The following is a 12,303-nucleotide window of genomic DNA, read 5'->3' on the forward strand; positions in this document are numbered from 1 at the left end:
ACCGAAAGAAAGGAAACAGCAACAATGCAGCGGAAAAAAGAAGAAAACCTAATGAAAAAGTAAGAGAATATCGCACGAATATGGACGACGACAACAACAACAACAACAACAACAAGAACAAGAACAAGAAAAACTATCAAAAACAATAAAGAGTATTATTCTATATATAACAATGGTGTTCTGATGTTTTACAATCCCTTTTTTGAAACCTTTTATTCTTGTATTATCAACAAATCATAGATTTTATATGAAAATATAAGAGCATGTATTTATTACATCTATTATTGATAACAAAAAGCATTACATATTATTTTATATGTAATAAAAAGTACGGAAAGTAGAAAAATGATGCTGACAGTATAGTGTAATATTTTCAATCTTTGGAATCTTTTTCTGGCAGCTGAAACCTGGTCTAACGGTTCGTTTAGTAAATCCCTTTTTATACCAAGAAAATAGTGCCTGGTACATCTATTCCAGTCCAATCTTCCCAGGTCGAAAGAAAATTCTTTGTAATCAGTACTATTCATATAAATAAGAATATTTTGAGTGTTTTCCACTTCCACAATCCAGTTGAAATTAGTAAAATGATCTATGGTCGTGAAATATTTTGTAAACTTTACCACTAGTTTTAAACCCCTGAAAAAATAAATCAATTTTATAGAATTTTGAAATATCTGAAGTTTCTTCAATTTTTGAAGAATTTTAACATATTCGCTATTGGCATTCTCAGTTGAGATTGCTTTTATTCTATTAAATAACGTAAAAAAAATTAATATAACCTCATATCGTATACATCGATAGTATTTTATATTACATACATATATGACACTCGTGCACCGTTGATAGCGAATGTGTTAAAATATACATATACTTCACAACAGACTCTCGTTACATGGCCGCGGACGGCGCTATAAGAACGGAATATTTGTCAAGCTTCCTCCAAAACTATTATTTGGAGGAGGGTAGGTAAGATAGAAGCCAATCTTTCTTGTAGGTTCTGATACGGGCGTAAAGCGTCTGGGTGGGTGTAGTCTCTAACCCACTCGGGTTAGCTTGGTTACGCCGACAAAGAGTCAAGTATTGGGTAAAATTTGAAAATAGTAAAAATTTCAAGTTCTAGAAAGGTAAAATTAGTATCCTTATCGACAGCAACCACACTAGAACCATTTTATCTCTACTTCGGCCATGTTTCTTCTACTTCTGGTAACCGTTGTAGAGGTGAAATCACTTAGGTGGCAATATAACGAGAGTCTCCTGTATGTACACTCAACCCTTTCGCTACTTTGAGCGGCTATAGTTATTTTGCGTGAAGTAAAATCACTTACATTTATATAGTAAATTCTTTTCCAATTTAAACTTTCTACTTACAAAATTGATATAATATTAATATTAGTGAAAATTCCCTTTAGTTTCTTTCAGTTAATGGATTTTATTAATTTTGTAATGTCGATCATCGGTGCCTCTCGGCAGCCACGATCGATGCGTTAATAAGCGAATGTATGGAAACGTTCTCTAGCAGTAACGAAAGAGTTAATTAAGAGTTGGAAGATTCAATTTTTTAAATAATTACTTGGCTCCCTTTCCCAAAAGCACGCAAAACAAATCATTGAATGCAGCGGGGATAACGTGAAGGAAGAAGTGAAGCACGAAGAAAAGATATAAATTTTCAGTAAATACAGTAAATGGAAACCAAAGTGTATTATTCAATGGATATTCCTCGATTATCTCGTGGTATAATTTTCTGTATCCTAACAGATGAACAGGTTTCCAGAAAGACGAACCATAATTGTACACTTGTGGTCCTTTCGATTGCCTAAACGAATCGATGGAATAAAAGTAGATTAATGAGAAATATATTTCATTTTATATAGAAATTAACATTTATCAAAGAAATTTTGGTTATCAGGGCAAAATTGACAAATTGCAATATAGTCGATAGAGACAGTATAGTATTGAAACAGTATCGGATCAAGCGACCCCGCCATCCAGGGGGCCTCCATTTTAAGCTTTTCATTTCATATTATTTATTTGCATATCATTATTTTTCTTTATGAATAAATGTTATTCAATTTAATTTAGAATAAATTTCAGATTTTTGAAGGAAATTTATCAACCAAGGAAATCCTCAAAGATTTGATAATCCCGGACCTTAAAAATCTTAAGACGGTTCTGTATACGGCCCTAAATGCGTTCAATTAAACTGATATTTCAGTATAATAATATTCCATTCTTGTCTATGGTATATTTAGAAACAGAAAGAAGCAGTTGGTTTTAGAATAATTAATCTAATTTGGTATCAATCCTATATCGTCTCTACCGACATGGTAACTTATAATAATATTCATGGTATTATTATATTTAAGTAGTTTATCAATAAATGGACCCTACTTGCGGACACACAAATCCCAGACGGATGCCAAAAGACCGTTAACCGCCAAGTCAACTGGAACGACATCCATGATACAATTTTCTAGGACGCGTGCAGTGTGTACTAAACCCATGGCCATTGCAATGAACATTAACGCAGGTCCATTTTGATTTCCAATCCATCCTGGTACTGGCTCCTCATACGATCCCACAACTATTTACAAAATTAAAATAAATAATTATACCTGAAATTTCCACCTTTAGTAGTACTTTAGTAGTAGCTTCATGGGGTATAATTCTTGGACCAGTAAACCAAGATACAGTAAACTCTTGTCACATTGCCAGGTGAGCAATTTAACGGATTTTCAAGGATTCTAGTGACGTATTACTATCGTCGTATCCTACGAAGATAATACACTTCCATATTTTTTCCCCCTCCAAATGAAAGGTTAAAAATTTTTCGACCATACAACGATGCGCTCGGCAATGCAACTCGAGTCTACTGTACCGCCTAAATGACCATCTGGACGCCATGTTTGACGTATTTTCGTATTGAAATCAATGAAAATGTTTGAATAAAATTACCTATCGAAGGTCTAAAGATAGCGCACATAGCCGATGCGTGTGAGAAATTCTGAACGAGACTTTCGGCCATGGATTTGCTAAAAGTGTACACGTTAGGCCATTTTCCTATCATCTGACGCACTGCACTATCGCTCATTCCGTATTTAGCTTCTTCGTCAGATCGTATCATGTCCTCGATCATTTTCAGATCAGCCGGAGGTGGGTAAAATTTTTCTTCGATGTCTTTGGTGTAACAATTAGAGTACGCAGTCGAAACGTATAAGAACGCCTTCAAGTGAAAACATTCTGCCGCTAAGTCCAGCATGTATTTGGTACCAAAAACGTTTATCCTCAAGGTGGAGGCCACTGTTGCAGAAAAGGACACTTCTGCCGCGTTATGAATTATTATGTCGACGTTCTGTCTTAGATATTGGCGATCTTCTGGTGAAATGGCCAAGTCGTCTTTTATCAAATCAGTATAGATTGGCTCCACTTTTGACATGAAATTAGGATTTATTTTACGTAACGTGTCGAATGCCTGAAAACAGTATGAAAGTTAATGTTACAGTAATTAAGATCATTGGATATTAATCCTGAAATCCTGGCACACTCGATTGACATGTTTGAGGCTGGGACAATAGGTGCAGGTTAAGTAACGTAAGAAGTTGTAAATTAAATCATTAAAATCTGACACTTTTTCGCATACTTCGACTTACTCCTGTGTACTGTAAAAAGAAGTTTTTACATACATAAGTACGTAATTAACATTCATTAACATGTTCATCAGCGATTATATTTAATTTGTAACGATTATTAATTTGTGAAATTGATCTTTCTGTCTCTCTTCTCTCATTGCGGTACTCCTAAGGGACACTCGAAAATTTGATAGTCCTGGTGCCCCAAACATCTTAATTCGGTCCTGATAATATGTAATAAATGATATGATTTTTTATAAGAAAGCGTACTTGTACAGTATCTTTTTATGAAATTTAGATAGTTTAAGAAAAGTTGTTCAAGATGATCGTAAGAAATTTGAAGGGATGTAAGTAAGTAAGTAAATACTTACGGTATTTTCAAAGTAATTTTTCATTCGTTCTTTGATGCTCATATTTTTCTTAGGTCTAATTAGCACGTAAATCTTATCTATTTCCAAGCAAGTGCGTAGAAGTTTTTCTAAGATGCAGGTGCCAAAGAAACCGGTAGCCCCGCTCAATAGAATTCTTTTTTCAGCATAGAATTGTCGTATTTGACCGTTGTTGTTGTTCTTCTCTTCCAGTTGCCATCGATCGCTCTTCACATTATTCATCGTAAAATTTATTTTATTACTTACAATTTGTTCACTTATAGATACCGATCGCTCGGAATGAAAGAAACTTTTGTATTTCCTTTAAATGTTAAAACGCCACACTTTGAAAATGTTATTCACTTTTCATTCTAAATAAATTTTCATAAATTGACCTTCATACGTTCCTACCGAATTTTCATGCTGTTACAGAAACAGAAGCGACGATATCAATAACAGTATTTACACTGAAAAATTTCTTACGAATCATTTACCCTTTATATAGAGTCAAGATTACCTTGAATGCATATTAATTCGAAACATTTAATATGAATACCATGTTTGCTGATTTTAATTTGCTATGCTAAATCATCAATTGACGTATGCCCGTAATAGGTGGTAAACGCTGAATTACGTAAATCATAAATCAAAAAGTCTGATTTTTTTTATTGTATTTCTTTATTGATTCATTTGTATATGGAAATGAGTACATGTTGCGTTCATGCAGAGTAAAATGTCTACTGTATCATTATAGTCATGAAGTTGTCTATTATTGTTCTTTTTTATAAACTAATAAGATTTCTCATTTTTATACTTTTTCGACTTACAAAATACAATGAATTTCGGTTAACTGAGTGATCCTGAGACCGGATTAATTTGTGAACGATTGTTAACGATTAAAATTAGGCAGGAAATATTTTTAAACGAATAATGTGAACTTTATAATAACATGAAAATTAAATGGATCGGTTCTTTGAAGATCAATACAAATCATAAAAATTTATCACTGGCGCAAGGGTGTTTCGAGCCACGCTTAATACGGATACAACAAAATGATGTAGCGGTTTTTTTTCTTTCCAATCGTGTTACGTTGCAAAAATTGCTACAACTTCGTAACTAATCAATATTTATAGCGTTTTCTAAATTAATTCCGAGGTAAATATCTGAAAATCTCAATCAGACGTATGTGCGTCAATCGAGGGCAATGTATTAATATTGTTGATAAGAAGAGTAGTATCAGTATTTTTTTGTCATTAAACTTTTTATTTTATTTCACTTTCTGTATAAAAATGTACAAAAATTATTGAAATTGAGAACAATGTATATCTATATTATAAGATTCCACTTGCTTTTGGACTTCCGCATATTCTTCAATCATAGAATTATTCTGCTCGTGTAGCGTAACATGCTTCAAGATATCGTTTTTTCTTGTAAACGTTTCGTTACATTGTTCGCAATGCAGAGATTTCGATTGGTGTGCTTTGGTGTGTTTTAACATGTCATTCTTTTGTGAAAACGTTCTGCCACACGTGTCGCAGGAAAACGGTTTCTCACCGGTATGAACTCTTTCGTGCACGCTTAATGCACCCTTCCGAGTAAAACACTTGCTACAGTGTTTACATTTGTAAGGTTTCGCGCCAGAATGGATTTTCATGTGCTGATTAAGATTGCTGGAACATTTGTATTCCATATTGCACACTTTGCATACGTAAGGACGTTCTCCGGTGTGTATTCTTTCGTGTATAAGACGTGCTTCTTTGGAAAGAAACGATCCTCCGCAATAGTGACACATATGTGGTCTCTCCGTAGAATGCATAGACCTCTTGTGATAGATCAAAGAATTTTTACTCGATAATTTCTTCCCACAAACATTGCATTCTATATTCATTTTCTCTTTTTTATGAGTACGCTCGTGATTTAATAAGACTGTTCGTGTAGAAAATATCCGATTACAACTTTTACATTGCCATATAGTCTTATCAATACACTTTTTTCGTATACTATCTATAATGTCCTGTTCCGTGTGCTTTTTTCTATGTAACTTTAATTCGCTCATCGTTTTACATCTGTACGTACAAACCTACAATCGAGAAAAACTGATTTATACAAATTCGATCGATTATCATTCAGTTAAGTTTAATATGAATATGCTTACACTACACGTGTACATGCCATTTCCATTGTTATGACGTTTAAGATGTGTATTCATATTCCCTTTACGATTAAACGCTGTACCACATATTGGACAAATGTGTTTATTCAAACCATGAGACAAAGTATGTTGTCTTAATTGTATTCTTTTATAAAATGCTTTTCCACATTTGTCGCAAGGGTAAGGTTTATTTCCATTATGCTGATTCATGTGTTCGCCCAAATGAAATCTGAATTACAGGTGTGATATTGTATATTAAATAATGCGAAATTTGAAGGCGATTTATAATAAAACAATACTTATATATAACATCTATGGTGCTACCTAGATCTGAATGCGTTTCCACAAATCTCACAGATGTGTCGTTTTTTTTTGGAGTCATCTAAATGAGTTCTCTTGTGACCCCTTAAATTGTTAGAATGTTTAAAACTTTTACCACATAAATCACATAGGTAAGGTTTATCTATTCTATGAGTAGCTTCGTGTACATCTAAACTTGACCATTTTTCATAACTCCTGTCACATATAATACACTTTAACAACAATCGACTTTTATGACATTGCGTAATATGACTCAACAGTTCCTTTTTAGTATTAAAAATTCTGTCACAATGTCCACACTTTTTATTATCTTCGATCAATGTAATATTAATAGTATCGCACGTATCATTATCAGTACCATATTGTTCTTCATTTGCATTTGGTTTATTGGACAGTTTATATTGTTCTTCTTCAAAAAATGTACAATACGAAAGCTTATGTTCAATTAAACGTTTTTCATTCGGAAAATTCTTGTGGCATGTATTGCAACTTTCTTTTGAAATACATTCTAAGTTTATTTCTACATTATTAGAATCTCTACGTAATCTACTATTTAGATTACTATTAATCTCTTTTTGTTCTTTTACTGTAGTTTCTTTTACATAACAGAATATTTTATGATTTTCGAACATTTCTTGACTTTTAAACGAATTATTGCAGCGAATACATGAAATTTTATTAAAATTGATTACACCATTTTTCGGATAATGTTGCATGGTTTTATTTGTACATTCATCTTCTTTATTCCTTTTATTGTGCGATTCAATAAAGCTATTTAATTCAGATTGCATTTTGTCTTCTATGTTATTTATAGTGTGAATTTCTTCTAAATGATTTAATTTTCCAGTAATTTCTTGATTTACAGAACTATCTCCCATACTATTCGAAGACAATTCTATCAATGTTGTTTGAGTCTCTTCATTAGGACACATTTCTTCGGCAATCTCTAATGAACATTGTTGAACTATTTTGTTATACCTATTGTCATAATTTAACTGTAAAATAACAGAAATACACTTTTAATATGATAGGTTACTTTATAATGGTACGTGTATACGAAAGTACTCACTTCTTCGTTAATATTTAGAAATTTCTTCAATTTCATATCTGTTCGTAAAGAAGTTATAATAAGCGAATGTGCTATGTCCAATTTGTTGCAACAGTTCAAACATAATTTTTGTGGCATTACATCTTTCACATCTATAGTTACTGGTAGATGTAAGTTAATTTTTTCTTTTAATTTTAATTCTATTCCTTTCGTTGCAAATATTTCTATGCCGTCCACAGATGGTTCTCCACATATTCTACATAAATTTGAAAATCTAATACCAATACCATGATACTGATCTACATCAACATTCGTATCACAGTATGATAATACGGCACTGTCTGTTACTTCTGTTTCTTCATTCGTATAAAAAACATTTCTTGCATCCTTCTCTGTTACAAAGTCTGATCCAAATAATGTAGGAACTGCACGCTCATCTATTATAACAGGATCTATTTTGCTTATATAATAATGATCTTCTATGTGATGAGAACATATATAATAATTTAAATGCAGTTCTTCGTTTGATTTTAATAAAAGGTCTGTTCTACCACAGTGTTGTGCCCATATCTTTGAGCTGCAACAAAATAATTACAATTAATTTAAAGCATAAAAAATTAATCAATGATAAACTTCAAACAAGCATTATTATTTCTAAGTAAATAAAGTGTTTAAACAGTTTGTATAAACTTACGTAGCATCATTTGGAAAATTAATAAACATGATTTGCCTCGAGTCTTCATTAATTGAAGAGTATTTACAATTCTTTGCGGCACAAACTATTCTCATTTTCAGATCAGTTTGTTTCAAAAAGAACAAGATTGATATTAATTATCAATTTGAAACAGTGACTACAGAATGTAAATACATACGGAAGATGCAACAAGACTATGTATATACATTCCAAGTTATCTTTCCAACTAACTATTTGTTTCATTCTAGCATACGTTTGAGAAACCGCTCAGCCATGATGGCGCTCACGGTCGATCGATTTATCGACCGGGAGTCGTCCATCTAGGTGAACGCGTGAGCAGTGGTCTTCTTGCCGGCACGCGCGCAACGACGCCATTATCGAGCATCGATTCATCAAGTCAATTCTATATTGTTTATTTTTATTATTATTGTTTATTTATTCTATTATCATTCTGTTATTACTGTTAGCTTGTAAATTACTTTAATTTTCAATAGGAAGGAACTAACTGTCCGGTTTCATGGAAATCACGGGCTGTTCCTAACATCATAAAGCACCTAATTTGCAGACAATAGTTTCGCTACTTAGAAATATTCTGAACTGAACCGTGGCAACAATAAGTTTATGAAGCCATCGATCAGTTTAGTACTTTGCTATTATTACAGTATTATTATTAATTTAATAAATAAATATAATTCAAATCATATCGTGTTTGCCATAGATTAAGTTACTTTTGGACCTACAGTTCATAACTAATTAATTTGTTTATTTACTGTTATCCTTCCTTTTAGCTGTAGTATAGTTTAACACGTTATAAATATTTTGGCTAAATTTCTGTCTATCTACAACCGTTACATTTATTCTTGTCTTTCGTTTTCTGGTGTACGTTGTAATTATTGTTTTTTTTTTTAATTTTCCAGAAAATCGTGGTTCTTTCCCTGAGTACATGGTCCCAGGGCGATTGTCCGGCTATCACACATAGGGATTCTATAGATACCGTCCTATAAGATCGAAATATTCTTCTCAGGGTGATTTTTTGTGGACTCCTACTTTGTAACATTGATGGTATATTTTAGTTCCCTTTCTGTTGTAATACCCCCCAACGAAATGCGTATTAATGAAATGTAACCCTGAAATATTAGAAAAAAAAGGTGTAAATAAGAAATTCTCCCAAAAGTGCGTTCAAAGCAAATCAAATCCGTTAGATTAGTAAAGAAGTGCGTAAAAATGATATGTAACCTACGAAAATAACAATAATTGATGTAATAAAAATAATTGCGTGTGAAAAAAAAAAAAATACGTAGTGCACAACACCTAGCATGCTAGGACACGCACTTTAGCATGGTAGGATATAATTGTAACATGCTGGGATATAATTGTAAGATGGTAGGATATAATTGTAACATGCTAGGATATAATTGTAACATGCTAGGATATAATTTTCACCTGCTGGGATATAATCCTATCTTGGTAAGAGGACATAGTCCTAACATGGTAGGACATTATCCTAACATGGTAGGACGTAACCCTAGCATGCAAGGATATAGCCGTAACATGGTAGGACGTAATCTTAACATGCTAGGACATAGCAGTAACATGGTGGGACATAGCCCTAACATGCTAGGACATAATCGTAGCATGGTAGGACGTAGCCCTGGAGTGCTGGGACATATGTACGCCTAGCATGCTAGGACACATATAGTCCTAGCATGCTGGGACACATATAGCCCTGGCATGCTGGGACAGATATACTCCTAGCATGCTGGGACATATGTTCGAATAGCATGCTAGGACATATACCATAACCCTAACCCCCTTCCCCCTGACCCTAACCCTAACCCCCTCCCCTAACCTTAACCCCCTAACTCTAACCCCTTCCCCTAACCTTAACCTCCTAACCCTAACCTCTTCCCCTAACCCTAACCCTAACCCTAGCATGGTAGGTGTGTATGTGCCCTAGCATGGTAGGACATATGTTCGCCTAGCATGCTAGGACACATACTCCTAGCATGCTAGGACACATACCCTAAGATGTTAGGACACAAAACCTAACATGCTAGGGCACAACACCTTCCCCTGTGGCTGGGGGTCTAGAATACAGCCACGGTAACCCCTGCCTGTCGTAGGAGGCGACTAAAAGGGGGCGTTGCTACTGCTGATGTAGCTTCGATTTCGGGCCTCGGGCATAGACATAGGAAATTTATTTACCTATGTTTGATTTTAGAGCAAGGTTTCTTATGTATATACCGACAATTTCACGAATTTGCGTATAGTTGCTACTCTATATTTAAATAAACTATTATTTCCTATGCCCTACTTTCTACATTCCAAGTTATCTTTCTAACTAACTGTTTGTTTTATTGTAGCATACGTTTGAGAATACGAGCACCCATAATGGCGCTCATGGTCGATCGCTTTATCGATCGGGAGTCGTCCATCTAGGTGAACGCGTGAGCAGTGGTCTTCTCGCCGGCTCCCGCGCATCGACGCCATTATCGAGCATCGATTCATCATGTTCGTACTCGTGTTCACTGGATTGATGAATATAGTTAGTTCAAGTGTAGTTCAGACGAAAAATATGGACCATCGAACGTTCGGTGAAACGCTCAAGATCCGCAGCAACAGTGGAAGCGACCGGATCAATTACAGGATTAATTCATTGTCCACGCGAGCCGCCAACCACGCGTCGATCACCCACATGTTCACGGCCACCATCAAAAGCAGCGGGCTGAATTTATATAATTAACGGCGCTTATTTGCTCGCTGCTAGCACTCTTGTAAATTCTCTATTCAATTTGTATATACCTTTGTCGAAATAAGATGCTACATTTATTTAATATATTTTATATTCCATGACTAAGCCTACTGTCATGGCTACCCGTTTCGTTTCCGACCGTTGTTACTTATTACCTATAAATATGTTATTTTTGCAATTATAGTGCGGTTGGAAGTATTCCAAGTCTCCGATCAACTATTTATATGTAAGTTTGATTGCTTGGTGTAATATTTTTACTTGTTTTATCTTATTTCCTTTGAGTGTCCTAACCTTGAACCTAACCCCTTCCCCTAACCCTAGCATGGTAGGAGTATGTGTCCTAGCATGCTAGGCGAACATATGTCCCAGCATGCTAGAGCACATATAGCCCTAGCATGGTAGGGTTACGGGAAGGGGTCAGTGTTAGAGTTAGGACACGCACCCTAACCCCAACCCCTTCACCTCACCCTAACCCCTTCGCCTAACCCCCTAACCATAACACTTTCGCCTATCCCTAACCCTAGCATGCTAGGTGTGTATGTGCCCTAGCATGGTAGGGTTAGGGGAAGGGATTAGTGTTAGGGTTCGGACACGTACCCTAACCCTAACCCCTTTATCTCACCCTAACCCCTTCGCCTAACCCCCTAACCATAACCCTTTCGCCTAACCGTAACCCTAGCATGCTAGGTGTGTATGTGCCGTAGCATGTTAGGGTTAGGACACGGACCGTAACTCCAACCCCTTCCCCTCACCCTAACCTCTACGTCTAACCCCCTAACCATAACCCTTTCGCCTAACCGTAACCCTAGCATGCTAGGTGTGTATGTGCCCTAGCATGGTAGGGTTAGGGGAAGGGGTTAGTGTTAGGGTTAGGACACGTACCCTAACTCTAACCCCTTCCCCTCATCCTAACCCCTTCACCTAACCCCCTAATCCTAATCCCTTCGCCTAACCCTGACCCCTTCGCCTAACCCCCTAACCCTAAACCCTTCGCCTAACCCTAACCCTAACATGGTAGGTGTGTATGTGCCGTAGCATGTTAGGGTTAGGACACGGACCCTAACTCTAACCCCTTCCCCTCACCCTAACCTGTACGCCTAACCCCCTAATCATAACCCTTTCGCCTAACCGTAACCCTAGCATGCTAAGTGTGTATGTGCCCTAGCATGGTAGGGTTAGGGGAAGGGGTTAGTGTTAGGGTTCGGACACGTACCCTAACCCTACCCCCTTGCCCTCACCCTAACCCCTTCGCGTAACTCCCTAACCTTAACACCTTCCCCTAACCCTAACATGCTAGGACATATGTTCGCCTAACATGCTAGGGTTATGGGAAGGGGTTAGA

The 12,303-nt window shown here is 35.7% G+C and overlaps 2 protein-coding genes across 2 annotated transcripts; both read right to left on the reverse strand.

Annotated features, from left to right (window-relative positions):
• Positions 1-207: 207 nt before the first annotated feature.
• LOC117609995 (fatty acyl-CoA reductase 1) lies at positions 208-4,476 on the reverse strand. Its single transcript, XM_034336836.2, has 5 exons — positions 3,998-4,476; positions 2,953-3,469; positions 2,389-2,581; positions 1,571-1,813; positions 208-636 (listed from the first exon to the last, which is right to left on the reverse strand). The coding sequence occupies exons 1-5, from the start codon at positions 4,235-4,237 to the stop codon at positions 282-284; spliced, it is 1,548 nt and encodes a 515-aa protein (XP_034192727.2). The 5' UTR covers positions 4,238-4,476; the 3' UTR covers positions 208-281.
• Positions 4,477-5,108: 632 nt separating this feature from the next.
• Positions 5,109-8,713, reverse strand: LOC117609992 (uncharacterized). Its single transcript, XM_034336827.2, has 5 exons — positions 8,210-8,713; positions 7,537-8,092; positions 6,471-7,462; positions 6,150-6,375; positions 5,109-6,074 (listed from the first exon to the last, which is right to left on the reverse strand). Exons 1-5 carry the CDS (start codon positions 8,302-8,304, stop codon positions 5,295-5,297), a joined length of 2,649 nt encoding a protein of 882 aa, XP_034192718.2. The 5' UTR covers positions 8,305-8,713; the 3' UTR covers positions 5,109-5,294.
• Positions 8,714-12,303: the final 3,590 nt, after the last annotated feature.

The sequence above is a fragment of the Osmia lignaria genome, chromosome 12, assembly GCF_051020975.1.
Source record: "Osmia lignaria lignaria isolate PbOS001 chromosome 12, iyOsmLign1, whole genome shotgun sequence".
Taxonomy (NCBI): domain Eukaryota; kingdom Metazoa; phylum Arthropoda; class Insecta; order Hymenoptera; family Megachilidae; genus Osmia; species Osmia lignaria.